At 38.3% G+C, this 20,937-nt stretch overlaps 1 protein-coding gene across 2 annotated transcripts in view; it reads right to left on the reverse strand.

Moving 5' to 3' along the window:
• LOC103514747 (choline-phosphate cytidylyltransferase A) overlaps positions 1-12,401 on the reverse strand; it is a 33,722-nt gene extending 21,321 nt beyond the window's left edge. Inside the window, exons 1-4 of one of the 2 annotated variants that reach the window (XM_026827642.1) lie at positions 12,226-12,401; positions 11,708-11,798; positions 4,606-4,827; positions 2,043-2,329 (exon numbers count right to left, since the gene is read on the reverse strand). In XM_026827642.1, coding sequence (XP_026683443.1) covers positions 2,043-2,329; positions 4,606-4,827; positions 11,708-11,798; positions 12,226-12,362 — 737 coding nt within the window. In that variant the 5' untranslated portion in view covers positions 12,363-12,401. The remainder of the gene's footprint in view (positions 1-2,042; positions 2,330-4,605; positions 4,828-11,707; positions 11,799-12,225) is intronic. The other variant, XM_026827641.1, reaches the window with a different exon arrangement.
• Positions 12,402-20,937: the final 8,536 nt, after the last annotated feature.

The raw sequence follows: 20,937 nt of genomic DNA on the forward strand, positions 1-20,937 counted from the left end.
TTTTTTTTTATACAGGTTTGAACAATACTTGGCGGTACACGGATGTTTTGGTGGCCATTTGGTGCTTTCTTCGGATTGATTATTTGGAGGACACTATGTTTTTGTGTTTGGTTTGATAAGTAGTAAGTCAAAACCGCCAAGTTTTATGTGTCTCGTGTTTTGATTTTTTCTCGCGAGAGAGACACTTTTTTCCCGCGTGATCTGGAGTAGTAGCACGTTTTTTCGTACTCTGCGGACCCAGCCCGGTTCCCTGAGGGACTCCTCTCTTTGTTTTTTTGTTTCGCCCTCCATTTCTTTGTGTTTTTTTGGTGGCCATTTGGTGCTTTCTTCGGATTGATTATTTGGAGGACACTATGTTTTTGTGTTTGGTTTGATAAGTAGTAAGTCAAAAGCCTGTTTGAAATCGATGAATAGTTTTCCATTTTTTTTTCTTCGGATTTTTAATAGGAAGGCAGACATTTGTATAAGATGTAAGGTTATCGTGTTTTGGGGTGAATTTATTACTTGAGTTCTGTCAGTATAAAGATTATAAAGTTGTTACTTACTATGTTTTTTGGTAGAAGTTTCTTCGGATTTTTAATAGGAAGGCAGACATTTGTATAAGATGTAAGGTTATCGTGTTTTGGGGTGAATTTATTACTTGAGTTTATACAGGATTGATAGAGGGAACTTTAACTGTTAAGGAAGAGAAGGAAGGCAGGTTAGGAGAAAGCCATATGCTGTGGTCAGGAGGAGAACCTTGAGGAATAAATAGTTTGAAAAACATTCAGAATGAAGGAATGGAAATGCAGACTGCCTCAATTTTTTTTAAGAGAAAGAATATCAAGAATAATAAAAGAAAAGTAGGAAAAAGACAAGAAAGAGAGGAAGAAAGAAAGAAAATGAGAAGCAAACTACAGGAAAAAAAATAATAAGTAGTACTCAGTAACCAATAAAGAAAAAAAGAAGAAGAAGGAAGAAGAAGAAGAAGGAAGAAGAAGAAGAAGAAGGAAGAAGAAGAAGAAGAAGAAGAAGAAGAAGAAGAAAAAAAAAAAAAAAAAAAAAAATATTTTTTTTATATAGGATTGATAGAGGGAATTGTAACTGCTAAGGAAGAGAAGGAAGACAGGTTAGGAGAAAGCCATTTATGCTGTGGTCAGGAGGAGAGCCTTGAGAAATAAATAGTTTGAAAAACATTCAGAATGAAGGAATGGAAATGCAGACTGTCTCAATTTTTTAAGAGAATATCAAGAATAATAATAGAAAAGTAGGAAAAAGAAAAGAAAGAGAGGAAGAAAGAAAATGAGAAGCAAACTACAGGGAAAAAATAAGTAGTAACTCAGTAAACAATAAAGAAAAGAAAAATATAAAAAAAGACAAAGACAAATTGACCTTGGAACTTTTCCCAGATGAGCTTTATATCTGACACCAAAAAATCTCGAGATTTTTTTCTCCAACGTTCAAAAGAGGCTGTCAGAGTAAAAAAAGAAATGTAAACTGTCCCGAATTTTTCACACTCAAGAGTAGAAAATTAGAAACACTCAAGAGTAAGAAAAAGAAAAGAAAAAGAGGAAGAAAGAAAGAAAATGAGAAGCAAACTACAGGAAAAAAATAAGTAGTAACTCAGTAACCAATAAAGAAAAGAAAATAAAAAAAAAGACAAAAACAAATTGACCTTGGAACTTTTCCAAGATGAGCTTTATATCTGACACCAAAAAATCTCGAGATTTTTTTCTCCAACATTCAAAAGAGGCTTTCAGAGTAAAAAAAGAAATGTATAAACTGTCCCCAATTTTTCACACTCAAGAGTAGAAAATTAGAAACACTCAAGAGTAGAAAATTAGAAACAAAACAACTTTTCAACTTACCTGGTGGCCTCATAATTACTCAAGAGTAGAAAATTAGAAACACTCAAGAGTAGAAAATTAGAAACAAAACAACTTTTCAACTTACCTGGTGGCCTCATAATTAATCTCCGGGCTGGACGAATCCCGGCCTCTACTCCTCGTGGGCGACGCAGGTGGACTGAACGCTTGCAGAAACTAAACAACTTCTCAACTTACCTTGTGGCCTCATAATTAATCTCCGGGCTGGACGAATCCCGGCCTCTACTCCTCGTGGGCGACGCAGGTGGACTGAACGCTTGCAGAAACTTCCCCTTCCCTTCGTTCCACATATGTTTGAGTCGCCCCTCGCGACCGAACAGCAGCAGGAACGTGTCGATAATGTCGCGCGACTTTTCTTCCCACTTCTGAATCATGTCGACACGTCGCTCGCCAATGTTCTCCATCACGCGCTTCGACCGGTCCTTGAACTCTTCGATCTTGTTCTGGAACCGGAACTTCTTCTCCTGTTGGGGAGTAACATGGAATAGGAGAGAATAATGGACAATAATAGGGTGAGGTTGAGTGGGACAGAAAGTTCGCAATTGCCGATGAAATTTGGGCACCTTTGCTTCCCAAACGTTGGGATTAGCACTTTCGCCACAAATGAACACATTATTTTTCACACTTTCTCCCTCACTTACATAATTATAATTTTCTGTCACAAAACATACTGTCCATATTTTTTCCCTAAATAACAAATTAGTTCAAGTATTTTGGCCCTAAAAAACCAATTAATTTCCATACTTTTTGCCCTTAAATAGATAATAAATTTGTTTCCATATTTTACAAAAAAAAAAAAAAAAAAAAAAAAAAAATTACCGTGTAGTTCACAAATGTGACAAAGATGCAACACAAAACGTTGGGTTGAGATGGTTGCTGCGCTTGGCGGTATTTTGACCGCTTTTGGACAGATTTCGACCGTTTTTTGGCGGTTTTCAGCTATAGCGACAAAACGGTTAGAGATATGTAAAAGTTAGGGTAAAAGAACACTCAAATAAGCATCATTCAATAGGATAAGGAAAGTCGTGTGATGTTCACACCAGATTTTTTATTACAAATAAGCATCATTCAATAGGATAAGGAAAGTCGTGTGATGTTCACACCAGATTTTTGCTCTTAGCTCTATGCGGTTTTACGTCGTCATTTACTCTCAGTTCTATGCGGTTTAAAAGCGGTTTATCGACACTCTCGTCTATCTGCTCGATGTACTATACTCTGCTTTTGGCCTTAGACTGCTGATGCCGGAATAATGGGCCCAAGTACAATGCAGGCAGTAAAAATACGAATTTCAGAAGGTTGATCCCTTTTCTTCATTATTATTATTATTATAATTACACAATTGGATCAAACTTTATTAACTGATGGTAACAAAAAGTATATACATATAAATACAAAATAAAGTTTCATTGCGATTTTTCCTTCTTTTTACGAAAGAGTTTACGAGGGTTTTCCCTTTTAGACAACCATATGTAAAAAAAAAAAAATCGAATGGACCTCAAAACAGTTTTAATCTCATTCAGGCCACAATGATATCGACGAGAAAAATGTTTGCCGACATTCATAAATAAATAAAAATAAAAATTTCATCTGCAAATAAGTTTTTTCAACCTTCGAAAATGGCATTTTTGAAGCATTTAAATTGAATTCCTTGGGTGCGTGTTTATTCTGCGTTGTAGTCTAAACTTAGAATGGTTTTTCTCACCTCTCTACATCATTCATAACAGTGCGGCCCTTCTTTCGATGTGTGAGCGCATCACTACACACTCCCACTATTAGATATACGTTGGGAAATACATTCTTGGCCTGCATTAGTTGCCGTGAGTGTCCCTGATGAAACATATCGTAGATCCCGTCTGCGTATACACGCACCTTACGACTTGCTGTAATCATACAAACAAATGTGATTTTAGACTTGGCTTGGACTCGAATTATTTTATATTTTTATATATATATATTTTATAAGTTTCCATTTATTGGTTTTTCAGAACAACTCTCTCTAATTTTATTTTCATCTATGAAATAAAAGACCGTTAGTGATTTGTGTTTAGATTTCACAAAGGTTTTGTTTTAATTTTCGAGGTAGCCTTAGGGTTTACGCCGTTTACGACAAAGTTAGAACCATTAAAGTTAAGCAACGTTGAGGGAGGTTGGTATTCGGATGGATGACCATCTGGGAAGTCATGTGACTTTTCCCGACCCCCCACTCAATCTGGAGTACACGGACAGCTTGTCGCCGAACGGAAGGTAAAACTAAAGATCTTGGTCGTTGCCAGCCTAATTAGCTTGGATGGTAGCGCGTCTGCCTTGTAAGCGCTAGGTCGCGGGTTCAATTCCTGCCCGGGGCGGATTCTATCCTGAACGGATAATGTTCGTTCTCGGAACGGGGCTGGCTTTCTCCTATCCTGTCTCCCTTCTCTCTTCGATTTAGGGACGATAAAGACTTTAGCAGTTATACAGCGACTTTCATAAAACCTTATCACAAAAGTGTTAAAGCGCCTAATTCGAAAAAAAAAAAAAAAAAAAAAAAAAAACAAATTAATTCCCATATTTTGTCCCTAAATAGAGACAAATTTGTTTCCATATTTTGCTCCCTAACAACTAAATATTTTCCACATTCTGTTCCTAAATAACAAATTTATTTCCATCTTTTCCATCTAAAGGAAATAGTAACATTATTTTCCACATTTGAACCCTATAACAAACTATATCAACTGTATTCAATAAATATTTCCCCACTTACATTTAGGAAGGACACATTCAGGTCCTTGGCCGTGTAGCCGCGTGCCAGGTTGCGTCGCACGTATATATCATAGTCACGCACGATGCGTGCCACTATGTCCGACGTGGACACGCCCTCTGTGCGTTGCGTGGCTACGAACATGCCGCGCGCTTTGAGGTGTGCGTACACATCCGTGCCGAACTCTGACATGTACGGGATGTCGTCATGCGCGATGAAGTCGATCTGTGGGAGGCATGACAGATTGTTAGAATTATTTAATAAGTTTCCTCCATTTAAAATTAAAAATTTTAATTAATGAAGATTCTTAATTAAATAATTATTCCTCGATAATTATTTTAGTTTTATTCCTCCATTTATTTGTTATTCGATATTAAAAAAAATAATAATCTGTAAAAAACCGGAGGTTGTGCCACGGATGGGGCATTAGAATGAACTGATCAAGAGATCAAGTAATGACGGAAAACTACTTTGTTGTCGTATTTTCCTATCGGAATGTCCTCTCTTCTGAAGCTCGCTTCCTCTCTTTTGGCGTGACAGCGCCTGTACTAAACCATAGGAAATTTGAGATGGCGCACCATTGGAATAGTTTCCGTTTTAGAAAGGAAAACACAACCTTTTTTTTATCCTGCTGGGATAGGACTGAAAAGTGCCTAAAATTGGACACACATATTGTGAGATTGGCTAATTAATAAATCAAATTGTATTTGTTATTCGATATTATTTGTTATTCGAAAATAATAATCTGTAAAAGCCGGAGCTTGTGCCACGGATGGGGCATTAGAATGAACTGATCAAGTAATGACGGAAAACTGTTTTGTTTGTTTCGTCGTATTTTCCTATCGGAATGTCACCTCTTCTGAAGCTCGTTTCCTCTCTTTTGGCGAGATAGCGCCTGTACTAAACCATAGGAAATTTGAGATGGCGCACCATTGGAATCGTTTCCGTTTCAGAAAGGAAAGAAAACACAACCTTTTTTTATCCTGCTGGGATAGGACTGAAAAGTGCCTAAAATTGGACACACATATTGTGAGATTGGCTAATTAATAAATCAAATTGTATTAGTATTATATTAAGCTATATGGAGCTCTAAGGGTTAGGTGGTAGAAAACGCCTCCGGCGTTAACCTCGCCTAGTGGTTACCTTCCACTCAAGAGTCTAAAGAATTTTGTCTAGTGGCGCGGTGGTAGCATGTTAAATGCACCAGTTCCGTCAAGTGCTGATGGATTTTCCGGGCTCCACTCAAGCTGGGTGAGGTTGATGTGAGGAGACGGGTAGCTTGTCACCGAATGGTGTGTAAAAAGCCGTCTAGTGGCGCGGTGGTAGCATGTTAAATGCACCGGTTCCGTCAAATGCTGATGGATTTTCCGGGCTCCACTCAAGCTGGGTGAGGTTGATGTGAGGAGACGGGTAGCTTGTCACCGAATGGTGTGTAAAAAGCTCGTCACTAAAAACCGTTTACAAAGGTAATTTATTGATGGATGATACACATACCTTACGTTTAAGTTATACAAGGATGTAAATACGTAGTGTTATAGTTAGGTATAGGTTGGTGACATACCTTATAAAGTTATGAAATAGGTAACAACAAAACTTATTACCTTTATATGATACAATGGATACACGTTCCGGTTTTGATCTTATCCGACTCGAGTTTCGTCCATCTCCGTGGACTTTTTCAGTTCGTACATGTACATTTTTTTTAAGGGGTTTGACAGAGGGAACTGTAACTGCTATGGTCTTATCGTCCCGAAATCGAAGAGAGAAGGAGAGGTAATTTAATGATGGATGATACATATACCTTACGTTTAAGTTATACAAGGATGTAAATACGTAGTGTTATAGTTAGGTATAGGTTGGTGACATACCTTATAATTAAGTTATATACGAAAAGGTAATAAGAGCCAGCCTAGTTAGCTTAGTTGGTAGTGCGTCTGCCTTGTAAGCGCTAGGCCGCGGGTTCGATTCCCGCCCTATAAAGGTAATAAGTTTTGTAGTTACCTATTTCATAACATTATAACCTAGGATGTCTAATATAAACATATTTAATAATAGACATACCTTATGTTTAAGTTATAAGATATACAAGGATGTAAATATTTAGTGTTATAGTTAGGTATAGGTTGATGACATACCTTATGTAATATTTTCCTATCGGAATGTCCTCTCTTCTGAAGCACGTTTCCTCTCTTTTGGCGTGACAGCGCCTGTAGTAAACCATAGGAAATTTGAGATGGCGCACCATTCGAATCGTTTCCGTTTCAGAAAGGAAAACACAACCTTTTTTTATCCTGCTGGGATAGGACTGAAAAGTGCCTAAAATTGGACACACATTGTCCGCGCCGGTATCGCGATTTAAGTATTTAGAGTAGGTATCCACAACGTTCCAAACTCCGTGATAGATACGAAGGAACCCGAGCCCGGCCGAACAGAATAGGCTCGGCCACCATCTCCTAACCAAGCGCCCCGCTCACTCTCTTCTCTCAAAACCAGCGACAAAGTATGTATACGAGTATGTATATCTGCTCTCTCATTCTCTGTGTTCTTTATGTCAAGTTTTACTCGTTAACATTCCAACTCTTGAGCTACAGAACACACATATTGTGAGATTGGCTAATTTAATTAATAAATCAAATTGTATTTGGGGTTGGATGGAAGAGAATGCCCAAGGCATTAATCCCGCCCCTTAGTTGGAATATTTTGTAGATAGTTTTGTATTTGGGGTTGGATGGAAGAGAATGCCCCAGGCATTAATCCCGCCCCTTAGTTGGAATATTTTGTAGATAGTTTTGTATTTGGGGTTGGATGGAAGAGAATGCCCAAGGCATTAATCCCGCCCCTTAGTTGGAATATTTTGTAGATAGTTTATTTTACAATTTAATTAATTTCTTTCTTTTTACTTTTTGTTATTAATTTATTATTTTGTAATTGTTTTTTCCTCTCTTCTTTTGTTAATCTTGTTGTTCTGTATATATTTATTGTACCTATACTTTTGTAAATATTCCAAATAAAAAGAGTTAAATAATAATATTATTATTATATTAAGCTAGTAACCGATTAACGAATTTCGTCTAGTGGCGCGGTGGTAGCATGTTAAATGCACCGGTTCCGTCAAGTGCTGATGGATGCTAACCTGCCTCGGTAGCCTAGTGGTCAAGACGCTCGCCTGGTAAACAGGAGGGCGTGGGTTCGATCCCAGCCGAGGCATGGAATTTTATCCTCATTTATTTGAGATTCAGAACAACTCTCTCATCAAATAAATTGTTAACAAATGGTATACACCCATCCGTAAAAGCCGGAACTTGTGCCACGGATGGGGAAATTAACGACATAGCACTACGATAGTAGATGAAACCGAGTTAAAAAAAAATGTTGGGGGAGCTTCAACATTTGGCGGCAAGCTACCCGCCTACTTACATTAACCTCACCTAGCCTAAGCTTGACCGGGAAAAATTCAACACCTCGCGATTGCCTAAACATTGATCAACTTCAGTGATCCAATGTCTATTGGTGCATTCAAAGTGCTTTCACCATTGCGCCGGCGCAGCTGACATTCAATAAACGAGGAGTATTGAAATTGCAGACCAAAAAGGACTTTTCGGTCCTATGCTATTAGATAAAGTACCCTTTCCCAAGCCTTACCTTTGCCTTGTTTTGCGTCATCATAGGTTATTCTCTGCTCGTAGTTACATTGGTTTCTCTCCTCCACTGCTTCTGGTTCGTCGCTGAACGGGGCTGGTTTAGTGATGGAGATGGAGGAGGTGGATTCCTGCAGCTCCAGAGAGGGATAGGAGACGGCCTTTTTCGGGGAATCTGTGAAACCGGGACCAAATGTAGAGTTAATGAATGAAGCGAGTTTCAAGTTTTAACTACAAATAGTCAATTTGTCCGTTTCAATATACCTGTCTCGGTGGTGTAGAGGTCAAGACACTCCCCTGGCAGAAAGGAGGGCGTCGGTTCAAATCCCAGCCATGGTAGATAATTTTATGCACAACTTTGTTTAACAATTCGACAACAATAATAGTGGTAGCCCATTGTTGGAATAAAGGGACTTTTACCGCCCGTGGCAAACTATATCCTCAAAGTTCCTTCTCGGAACGGCTGGCTTCGCGCTCGATGTTGTTACTCTCTTCGCTCTCGGAAAGATAAAACCTCAACAGTTACAGTTCTCTCTATCAAATGATTTTTTTTTTTTTTAATTTCATACTTCCCTCGCGATCTGATTGGCTATTCGTCGTCTGGAAAGAAGGAAGAGCGTTAAAGGCGGTGTCTAACGTTCAACTCCTTCACATTTGATTGGCTGATATTCCACGTCTGAAAAGATGGGAAGCGAAAGAGAGGCTTGACCTAACTTCTAACTCGTCCTCTGTATAATCGGGAAGCTGATTGATTCTTGAATGAAGATTTCGACAATACCATTGGTTCTCAATTTGTCATCTTTGTGCCAAAGTTCCATCACTAAACCAGAAAGGGTCTCTAATATTTCACGAAATCAGGAAGTCCCTTCACAAAACCAGGCGGGTTTCCTCTGAAAATCTATACAGGCAAAGGGGTGGCCAAAAAGCCCCCAAAGGTCAGATCTACGTGCGCGCTTTATCGTTGTCGGCGGCCGAATTGGAATTATCGGTATCGGAATCATCTTCGTCGTCTTCCGTATGGCCAGTATTAAGCTGAAAAGAACCATCCGTAAGGCAATTCCACTTATGGATTGTTCTTTTTTGCTTCATGCTGTCCATACCATAAGCTGACTACACACGTACCATTATTATTGTCATGAAATAGAGCTTCATCCACACCGTTATTCAAACTAGGGATGTGATCTCCCATACTGTCTATGAGACTCGAAGCTCCTCCGTTTTCATCTATATTGTCACCTGAGGAAGCAAATATAAACAACAGTTAATCATTTTCTGTCTGGCTGGGGGACGTTAAACAGGGAGTGTACCAGCCTGAATATCCCTTGCTAAAGAACTAGGAAAGGTTGAGTGCGAAGGGCATCCACTCGAAAAATTTGTAGCCAAAACCAAATATCAGCCCAAAGCAATCACCCTAGTTAGGGCTGATTGAGAGGCTGACGAAAAACGCCGACCCCGCCTGTACACGGGAAAAGGCGAAGAAAAAGAAGAATGTTGTCTGAAAAGTATGCTGTGTCGTTTTGGCAACCCAAACTTTGGGCAGTTCGTCAAATAAATTTTATTGTTTGTTTCTCTCTCTCCCCATATTTTACCTGTGGATGAAGCCTCCATGATTTTGGGCAATTTTCGTTTCCGTGTGGATCTGGTCTGTCTGGTGGCAGCGATATCAATTTCACTTGTGGATGTGGCCATTATTGCATAGTCTGGGGGGCCTCACTGGATTTTGAACAGGGGTAGATGGCGTGTGGAGGGGGCTTATGTGGCCAAAATTACACACGAAAAAAAAATAAAAAAATATGTCTTTGATTTTTCTAGGATTCTTCAAATACTTGAAACTTCAAAGATTATTTTTTATTTTATTTTTTGTCTTATTTATTTTTTTTTAGTCTTTTTTCTTTCAAATTGGTTGTGGTATTGTTTGAAAATTTCAACTTGGTAAGTCCTTGGGGAAATTATTCAGACGTCTTTAAAGTTTTTAAATAAGGTTAAACTTAAAGTCTTAATTGAATTCTTTGGTTTCGTAAGAGAGATGAGGTATTGCTGTCTTTTTCACAAGCTTGAAATTCTGAAACAAAGAGAAAAGGGAAATTTATTAATTATTAGAATAGCAAAAAATAGGAATATGTAACCAAAATAAAATTAACATAGAATGAAAAATTCTTTAAATTTTGGTCCTTGAATATTCTTAATTTTAAAATCAAGTATGATTAAAATAAAATGGGAATCAACAGTTTACAGTAGGTGTAATAAATCAATTTGCCTCAAATGATCTGCGTACCTAACTAGTGTAAAAAATTTAATTAAATGAGATATTAATGTATTCCTTTTTCACAAGGAATGTTGGCTAAATAGGTAGGCTTAGCTTGGACATCCTACCTTTTTCTACTTCAGTAAAAAATCCAGTCTAGCCATACATTTTTAAAACGTAGCTACTCTTCTTCATCTTCATTGAACATATCTATCTACTACGTAGCTCGACATATATCTACTACATGTTTCGTAGGTAGATTTTATAAGGTTTCCACCAGCTTGGTTTTTTAATAGTCAATGAATTTTCACATGAATTAAGAATAGGCGTAAGCATTCCTCGGAAACCACTGATTACAATCCGAGAAACTCTTTTAGTACCTTCCCAAGGTCGTCAGGTCCTGAATTAAAACTCCTTGCCTTACACAGGGCCGGACACAGTTTCGGGGCTGACTATGAGCCCCTCCCTCCTAGGGAAATTTTTATATTTTTTGTGAACATAAAACTTTGAAAGTCAGCCTAGTTCACTTAAGGTGGCATTCCGATCCTAGCTGCCGGGCAGCGCGACCCGGCAGCGCTGCCGATGACTTTTGAATAGAAAAAAAAATGCCTGAAAATTTGCCGTTTTTGCGTTTAAAAGTAGGTAGGTACAGTACTTCGCTAGGAGTCATCAAGTTATGCATACCTAGGTACTTCATTGTTTACTAAGTCTTATAAATAATTATCGGACTTGGTAGGTATAGGATAGGCCTCTGTTCTTGATAATACGGTCGACTGGAGACCGGATATTGGAACTACCATAGGTAGGGACTTAGGAATGTCAAAGAAATTGAGGAAGAACGCCAATTCGGTCTCATGACCTTTTTTCTTAAGGTAGTCGACTACCAATTGGGTCCCGGGCTTACTACCAATTGGGTCCCGTATACCTGTAATGACTTGGATGAAATAAATAAGGGTTTTAATTTTTAACTATATTACAACGTTCGTTTTTCTGTTGTTCACAAGTAGAAGAAATGATTCTGCTTATCATAATTTTCCGAGATTTTTCAATACAATCACCAACATTTTCGGTAGGTAGGTACTTATTCAGAAGCTACGACAGTGAAAAGAAAGCTCCTTTTTGTGTTCAACATAACCCTATAATAACACTAATCACTGCTCTAATTGTGAAAACTCTTTTTTGCGTTTAACCTAACCCTATAATAACACTGGTCACTACTTACCTTATGTTTAGCAAGGAACTCATCATCAGTCTCCCAGGGTGCATCTCTCACTACTTCATCTACATAACGACAATGTCTTACTGCTTCATACCTGCACACAAATCAAGACAACCATTAGCTACATTACCAGAGTTTAGCCTACTGAAAACACAGTGGAGCGAAGTGCATAGATCTTTTTGCTCGATGATCAATGCCCTGGGTGCCCAACCTTTTTAGAGGGAGATTGACTTGAATTTTCAATACAGTCTTGCGATTGAATTACCTAATGAGAGACTCGACTCTGAATTTGGTCCACAAGTTTGGAGTAATCGGGTGTGTAAGATGATATTGTCAGGTTCAAACGCTGCTGGGTATGCTGGTCGCAATCGACTATGAAATCAAACCGTGATCGACCGGTTGGACAGCCCTGCTCTATGCTCTCCACCTCACTCTGTTTTTAGCTTTAGACGCTGATACCGGGATGAAGGGACTAAGTCCAATACAGGCAGTAGAAATAAGATATATTCTATTCTACTCACCTCTCTATATCATTCATAACAGTGCGGCCCTTCTTTCGATGTGTGAGCGCATCACTACACACTCCCACTATTAGATACACGTTGGGAAATACATTCTTGGCCTGCATCAGCTGTCGTGAGTGTCCCTGATGAAACATATCGTAGATCCCGTCCGCGTATACACGCACCTTACGACTTGCTGTAATCATACAAACAAATGTGATTTTAGACTTGGCTTGGACTCAAACTAACGACATAGCACTACGATAGTAGATGAAACCGAGTTAAAAAAAAAAAAAAAAAAAAAGTATCACGTTAAACGGTGAAAAAAAAACACGTCGCTTGGAAACCGTCCCTTTAGGCGGGTTTGTTTGTTAAGCGCCAAATCATTGGGCCATATAAAGTAGCTTTTACATAATATCCTATCTACCTGTAGCCCTATACATAATTTTATGCTGATAAAAATTCTTCGAATATTTCCATGTTTATTTTACGCATTGGAGGTAGGTAGGTAGGGGTTTTGCCAACCAAGCAAGAACGGGGCACAAAGAACACGTCGCTTGGAAACCGTCCCTTTAGGCGGGTTTGTTTGTTAAGCGCCAAATCATTGGGCCATATAAAGTAGCTTTTACATAATATCCTATCTACCTGTAGCCCTATACATAATTTTATGCTGATAAAAATTCTTCGAATATTTCCATGTTTATTTTACGCATTGGAGGTAGGTAGGTAGGGGTTTTGCCAACCAAGCAATAGCTATTAGGAAGGTAGGCAGCAGTCACGTGGTATATCAAGGTCAAAGCAATTTAAATTACATACCCATAGGTACCTGTACGTACCTTTTTGAAAGTGATAAGAAATTAATCAATTGATTGAGAAAATAATGGGTTTGTTTTTGCAAAAAAAAATCTTGATATTGATAGAACGAACTGTAACAACGGAGGTCTTATCGTCCCGAAATCGAAGAGAGGAAGACAGGATAGGAGAAAGTCAGCCGTTCCGAGAACGAACCCTATTTGTTTAGGATAAAGTTCGGCCCGGACGGGGATCGAGCCCACGATTTAGCGCTTACAAGGCAAGCGAGCAAGGCACGAGAAACTAGGCTGGCGTAAAGTAAAATTCGTGTGTTACTATAGGGCGGCTGGCGCTTCAAACCCTTGAAGTTCGCGCGCCTCCCGGCACGCACGCTTGATCTAGGAAGTCACATAAAATACTTTTTCTACCTTAGAGGAAACTGGAAATGAGAGAGTTTACTACTCATATTATGTAGGACTGTAGGTAGATAGTAGGATTAGTACGTCAAGAATATGAGTTTGAGAATAAGGAAAGTCAAAATCAAGTACCTACATCAACATTAATAATAATATTGCTAATCATGTACAGTCAGGGCCAATGTCATAAGAAGGTCATTATGTAGGTACAAGTCCTACAACATTATGGGGTTATAGTAATTGTAAATAACGATTGTACATAAATTAATCATCATTTTGTTTTTAACCTGCTTTGAGCTTTATGAAACATCATCAATCAGGCCATATTCATAATCATATTGAAAAAAGAAAAGATGAGTGTTTCACCGCCGTTTTTATTTCGTAGCAATGAAACAACTGCTACATTAGACTCGTGTGGTCTGTGTCGTAGTAGTACCTATGTCTCTCATCAGATGGGCGGAAAGACATCCAATACTTCTCCTTTATCTGTTTGGGTTAACACCAAAACTTTTGGGTTAACACCAAAACTTTGGGAAACTTTTTAACTGGGAAAAAATTGTCAGTCACAGGAAAATGGCAACCTCTCTAGTAAAAAGGTTTGGCAGAGCAAACTGAATAACAAGGTTGAGGTCTTATCGTCCCGAAAGCGAAGAGAGAAGGAGGAAGGATAGGAGAAAGTCAGCCGTTCCAAGAACGAACCTTATCTGTTTAGAATAAAGTTCGCTTTGGGCGATAATACGGTTCTATTCAGACGTGTTATGCGCTCTATGCGCTTATAAGGCAGACGCGCTACCCTAGAAGCCATCTTAACTACCTATATATGTAGACTGTCTAAAATTGTTTAAAAAGAGAATCAAACGAAGCTTTTACCCCCACCACCAATTTTTTTTTTTTTTTTTTTTTTTTTTTTTGATTGACAGATTCTTTTTTGCTTAATGCTGTCCATACCATAAGCTGTCTACACACGTACCATTATTATTGTCATGAAATAGAGCTTCATCCACGCCGTTATTCAAACTAGGGATGTGATCTCCCATACTGTCTATGAGACTCGAAGCTCCTCCGTTTTCATCGATATTGTCACCTGAGGAAGCAAATATAAACAACAAATTAATCATTTTCTGTCTGGCTGGGGGACGTTAAACAGGGAGTGTACCAGCCTGAATATCCCTTGCTAAAGAAACACAGCAAAGGTTGAGTGCGAAGGACATCCACTCGAAAAATTTGTAGCCAAAACCAAATATCAGCCCAAAGCAATTACCCTAGTTAGGGCTGATTGAGAGGCTGACGAAAAACGCCGACCCCGTCTGTACACGGGAAAAGGCGAAGAAAAAGAAGAAGAATGTTGTCTGAGAAGTATGCTGTGTCGTTTTGCAACCCAAACTTTCTGCCTCGGTGGCGTAGTGGTCAAGGCGCTCGTCTGGTAAACAGGAGGGCGTGGGTTCAATCCCAGCCGAGGTATGAAATTTTATCCTCATTTATTTGAGAATTTGACCACATAATAATGGAGCTCTAAGGGTTAGGTGGTAGAGAACGCCTAAGGCGTTAACCTCGCCTAGTGGTTGCCTTCCACTCAAGAGTCTATTATTATTATTATTAAACTTTGGGCAGTCCGTCAAATAAATTTTATTGTTTCTTTCTCTCTCCCCAAATCTTACCTGTGGATGAAGCCTCCATGATTTTGGGCAATTTTCGTTTCCGTGTGGATCTGGTCTGTCTGGTGGCAGCGATATCAACTTCACGTAGTGTTACAGTTAGGTATAGGTTGATGACATACCTTATGTTTAAGTTATAAGATATACAAGGATGTAAATATTTAGATTTATTAATCATTAGAATAGCAAAAAATAGGTAAGTATGTAACCAAAATAAAATTAACATAGAATGAAAAATTCTTTAAATTTTGGTCCTTGGATATTCTTAATTTTAAAATCAAGTATGATTAAAATAAAATGGGAATCAACAGTTTACAGTAGGTGTAACAAATCAATTTGCCTCAAATGATCTGCATACCTAACTAGTGTAAAAAATTTAATTACATTTAATTACAAGAATCGAGTACATTTAATTTAAGGAGTTCTTATTGCCAATCAGTTGAGTTTTATGATCCCGAAAGTGGTTTTTCCTGTACTACTAGAAAATGGTACGACTTTTCCGAAATTTTCTTTCACCAAACGATGCAAACCGCCGTTTTGCGTATTGCCTAGTGGTCAGTCAGCTAATTTTCGCACTCCTTATGGCCAATCAGTTGAATTTTGTGTAATCAGTTTTTTAGATTTCATTAGGTTTCCACCAACTTGGTTTTTTTAATAGTTAATGAATTTTCACATGAATTAAGAATAGGCGTAAGCATTACTCCGAAACCACTGATTACAATCCGACAAACTCTTTTAGTACCTTCCCAAGGTCATCAGGTCCTGAATTAAAACTCCTTGCCTTACACAGGGCCGGACACAGTTTCAGGGCTGACTATGAGCCCCTCCCTCCTAGGGAAATTTTTATATTTTTTTGTGAACAACATAAAACTTTGAAAGTCAGCCTAGTTCACTTAGCGTCTGCCTTGTGCGCTAGGACGCGGGTTCAATTCCCGCCTCGGACAGATTTTCTCCTCCGGGGCGGATTTTATGCAAAACAGATGAGGGGTTCGTTCTCGGAACGGCTGGCTTTCTCCAATCCTGTCTTCTGTTTCTCTTCACTTTCGGGACGATAAAGAAAGTATCACATTAGCGTATCACGTTAAACGGGGCACAAAGAACACGTCGCTTGGAAACCGTCCCTTTAGGCGGGTTTGTTTGTTAAGCGCCAAATCATTAGGCCATATAAAGTATTAGCTTTTACACAATGTCCCATCTACCTGTAGCCCTATACATAATAGATCAGTTGCGCTTACTTGGGTGATGTTTCAAAGTCATAGAGCAGGAAAAAAGAGGACCAACGGAATTTTTCTTTTTCTTCTACGACTTCTAGATACCGAGATACGTCACGGCATACGCTCCCGTAGCCGATGACGTCATAATTCATGACTCCGCTTCGTTTGTTTGTGCGCAAGCGTTTCTGCGCATTTTGACGTGAAATCTGACGTCACAACTCTTTGAACTTTTTCATTAGAACGACAGTTAAAAATTGAATTTTCGTACTTTTAAAGTTCCTTTTTCGGAGTTTTGACCTCAGATTTGAATTTTTCACAACTTTTTACATAGGAATCGACCATTTATTTATAATTTTTACCCATTTGCAACTGCTCCATTTTATGCTGATAAAAATTCTTCGAATATTTCCATGTTTATTTTACGCATTGGAGGTAGGTAGGTAGGGGTTTTGCCAACCAAGCAATAGCTATTAGGAAGGTAGGCAGCAGTCACGTGGTATATCAAGGTCAAAGCAATTTAAATTACATACCCATAGGTACCTGTACGTACCTTTTTGAAAGTGATAAGAAATTAATCAATTGATTGAGAAAATAATGGGTTTGTTTTTGCAAAAAAAAATCTTGATATTGATAGAACGAACTGTAACAACGGAGGTCTTATCGTCCCGAAATCGAAGAGAGGAAGACAGGATAGGAGAAAGTCAGCCGTTCCGAGAACGAACCCTATTTGTTTAGGATAAAGTTCGGCCCGGACGGGGATCGAGCCCACGATTTAGCGCTTACAAGGCAAGCGAGCAAGGCACGAGAAACTAGGCTGGCGTAAAGTAAAATTCGTGTGTTACTATAGGGCGGCTGGCGCTTCAAACCCTTGAAGTTCGCGCGCCTCCCGGCACGCACGCTTGATCTAGGAAGTCACATAAAATACTTTTTCTACCTTAGAGGAAACTGGAAATGAGAGAGTTTACTACTCATATTATGTAGGACTGTAGGTAGATAGTAGGATTAGTACGTCAAGAATATGAGTTTGAGAATAAGGAAAGTCAAAATCAAGTACCTACATCAACATTAATAATAATATTGCTAATCATGTACAGTCAGGGCCAATGTCATAAGAAGGTCATTATGTAGGTACAAGTCCTACAACATTATGGGGTTATAGTAATTGTAAATAACGATTGTACATAAATTAATCATCATTTTGTTTTTAACCTGCTTTGAGCTTTATGAAACATCATCAATCAGGCCATATTCATAATCATATTGAAAAAAGAAAAGATGAGTGTTTCACCGCCGTTTTTATTTCGTAGCAATGAAACAACTGCTACATTAGACTCGTGTGGTCTGTGTCGTAGTAGTACCTATGTCTCTCATCAGATGGGCGGAAAGACATCCAATACTTCTCCTTTATCTGTTTGGGTTAACACCAAAACTTTTGGGTTAACACCAAAAAAGTGGGAAACTTTTTAACTGGGAAAAAATTGTCAGACAGGTCCGACTGTATACCTCCTGCACATGCACACATGAACCTATTGAAACTAGACCTAATATCCATACTGTGTATAGATATCTAGGTACCTACCATGTCTCTGACGTCACTATTAATTATCAAGTACCTACTGAAATGCACAGACATGATTTATATGTTCCAAGGTCGGCAAGAAAATCGACATTGTGAATTTCATTTAGTCATGTTAGCTTGGCTCGTGGCGTGTCTGACTTGCCAAGGTTCGATTCCCGCGTGGGGCGAGCTTTATAAATGGTCTCGGAACGGCTGGCTTTCTCCTATCCTGTCCTCCTTTTATCTGTTCGATTTTGGGACGATAAGACCTTTTTTTTATCAAACCTAAAGGAGAAAAAGAAGAAGAAGAAGAAGAAGAAGAAGAAGAAGAAGAAGAAGAAGAAGAAGAACAAGAAGAAAAGGAAACTAAAAACTAAAGCTTGCAAACGTAAATTCTGATTCATACCTACGCTACGGGTAAAACTTTTTTTGACGAAAAAAATCCAATAAATAAACTTTAGAATTTTTAGGTACCTAAGTAGGTACCTACCTCTCACTTTTAATACAGAATACAGAGCGAAAAAATGCAATACGGAAAAAATTGAACAAGTAGGAAGTAGATATGTAAAATACTTACTAGGTAAAGGTACTGTATTAATCCGCTAGTAATATTGATATAGTTACCAAAGTTAGTAGGTACTTAAGTTAGTGATATCGAATAGTTATCAAACAAACACTGAAATCAACATGATTTTTTTTTTTTTTTTTTTTTTTTTTTTAATTAGTAGGAAGTTAGATATGTAAAATACTTACTTACTAGGTAAAGGTACTGTAATAACCCGCTAGTAATATCGATATAGTTACCAAAGTTGGTACCTACTTAAGTTAGTGATATCGAATAGTTATCAACACAAACACTGAAATCAACATGATTTTTTTTTTTTTTTAATTGCCAATCGAAATTGCACGCTTCGATTGAATTCAACACTTCTTCAAAGGTAATTCATTGCACAATAACAATCGATTACTGACTTAACTGTTTTGGTTGGATTTAAAAATGATCATTCAATTATTGAAATCAAAGGTAATTCATAGCACGATAACAATCGATTACTGACTTAACTGTTTTAGTTGGATTTAAAAATGATCATTCCATTATTGAAATAAAGTAAAAATTGATTGCACGATTACTAGATATTGACTTGAAAATTATACCTAACTTGATTCACAAAATATTTATTAATAAAATAAATAATAATATTATCAATTGTCATCTTTAGTCATACTTTATTTTAGCTCCTAATGACCCTTTCCATACGCGTAACTAGTGATAAGAAATAAGTATGATAAAAAACCGGAGATTGATAAGAAGAAATAATGTAATAGAAAGTAAAAAAAACTGGAACCCACCTATATATGAGTCATGTTGTATCTGATAAGAGAAACGAGAGATAAGGGAAAGAGAAAACTGTATGAATATAGAAATAAAAAAAAGACATACTTGGGCTAACCCCTTCGTACGCCCATGTCTACATACCAAATTTCAAGTCTCTAGCTCTTACCGTTCTCGAGATATTTTGTTTACAGACAGACACACACACGGCCCAATGGCTGAAACTTTGGATTTAGGATCTAGGAACCTCAAAACGTGTTTTGGCATAAACTGACCATCGAAATTTTGACCCGATTACATTACTTTCCTTCATTCCTTCCTATAGGATAAGGAAAGTGAAACCTCAAGGCATAAACTGACCATCGAAATTTTGACCCGATTACATTACTTTCCTTCATTCCTTCCTATAGGATAAGGAAAGTGAAACCTCAAAAACTTGAATCATTTGAGGTTCACTGGATTTGTCCAGGGTTCATCTTCTTTCTCTTGGGATCAATAAGTGTTCACTTTTGAACCGCGTGAAGCACAATAAGGGGAATTGCCTTATGGATGGTTCTTTTCTGTTTAATGTTAACCATTTAAGTGAAACCGCCCACACTGCTTCGACAACGTAGATTTAGCTCGTCCATCAACTCAGGGGGTCTGTGCCGTAGCATGCCCAACCCGTAGTATGTCCCTCATCAGATGATTTTCTTACCAGACTTGATTTCATTACGTATCACACTATCACGTGAAATAATAAAACCAAGCATCGCCTCATCAACTTCTATGTTGTCTACTTAGGACCTTAGGTGATTAGTGTGATTACTTTTTTTAGTTGGACCAGAGCAGTTGGCATTTTCATTTCTCACACATTTTCATTATCTTTATTCTGGGGGGCCCTCAATAGGATTTTTCACGTATGGTAGGTACTTGTTATAGACCCATGTATGATTCTAGTTATTTTTAGACCGATTTCCCATGAGATTTTTTTTTTTTTTTTTTTTAAACAGAGAGAACAGTTGTTATATTTTCCATGCATATTTTAATTACCTTTCTTGGGGCTCCAAACAGGAGTTTTCAGACTACTGAGTTGGTACTTAGGTATGTATGTACTTTTTACGGGAGATAATAATTATTGAACGATTTCTTTATAATACCTGTCTTCGTAAACTAATTTATATTGCCTACCTGTAAAAAAAATGCATCTCTATTTAAGTTGGTCAAGGTCCTCTTTTATCTCTCTCTCGCTCTCTCTCTGCTCCCTTCCTCTCTCTCTCCTCGAAACCTCAATGGAAACCTTCCTTATTGTATTCCTTAAGAGATGATTGTAAAGGTATAGAAACACACTACTATCACGTGACGTGAGCTCACACGAATGGCATGAGCGTGAGGTAACGTCAGTGTAGCTATCGTGAACGGAACCACCTACTTATGGAAGACCTTAGAACAACATCTTTCTGACGTTCCATGACTCCCCATGAGCTCACGTTATGTGGGGGCAGTGTGTTCTACCTTAAGACATTTCGCTCCTCGCACTCGCTGGATTTCAAGCCATTTCGGTGCTCGACCGATGATAATAGTCCACTTCCTGATGTGTGTTTCATTCAGTGAACAATTTCTTGGTAAGCCCGTAAACCAAAAAGCCAATTAGAACAGAACGCAGAGGTACCAGCGGTTCTTAACCGAGTTCTTACAGCGGTTCTTACCTGTGGACCAGCGATTCTTAACCGAGGGTACGTGAGAGACCTTCCGCGGGTACGCGAGAGAAAAAAAATGTGTA

Source organism: Diaphorina citri, unplaced genomic scaffold (genome assembly GCF_000475195.1).
Source record: "Diaphorina citri unplaced genomic scaffold, Diaci psyllid genome assembly version 1.1 scaffold1217, whole genome shotgun sequence".
NCBI classification, from domain to species: Eukaryota; Metazoa; Arthropoda; class Insecta; order Hemiptera; family Psyllidae; genus Diaphorina; species Diaphorina citri.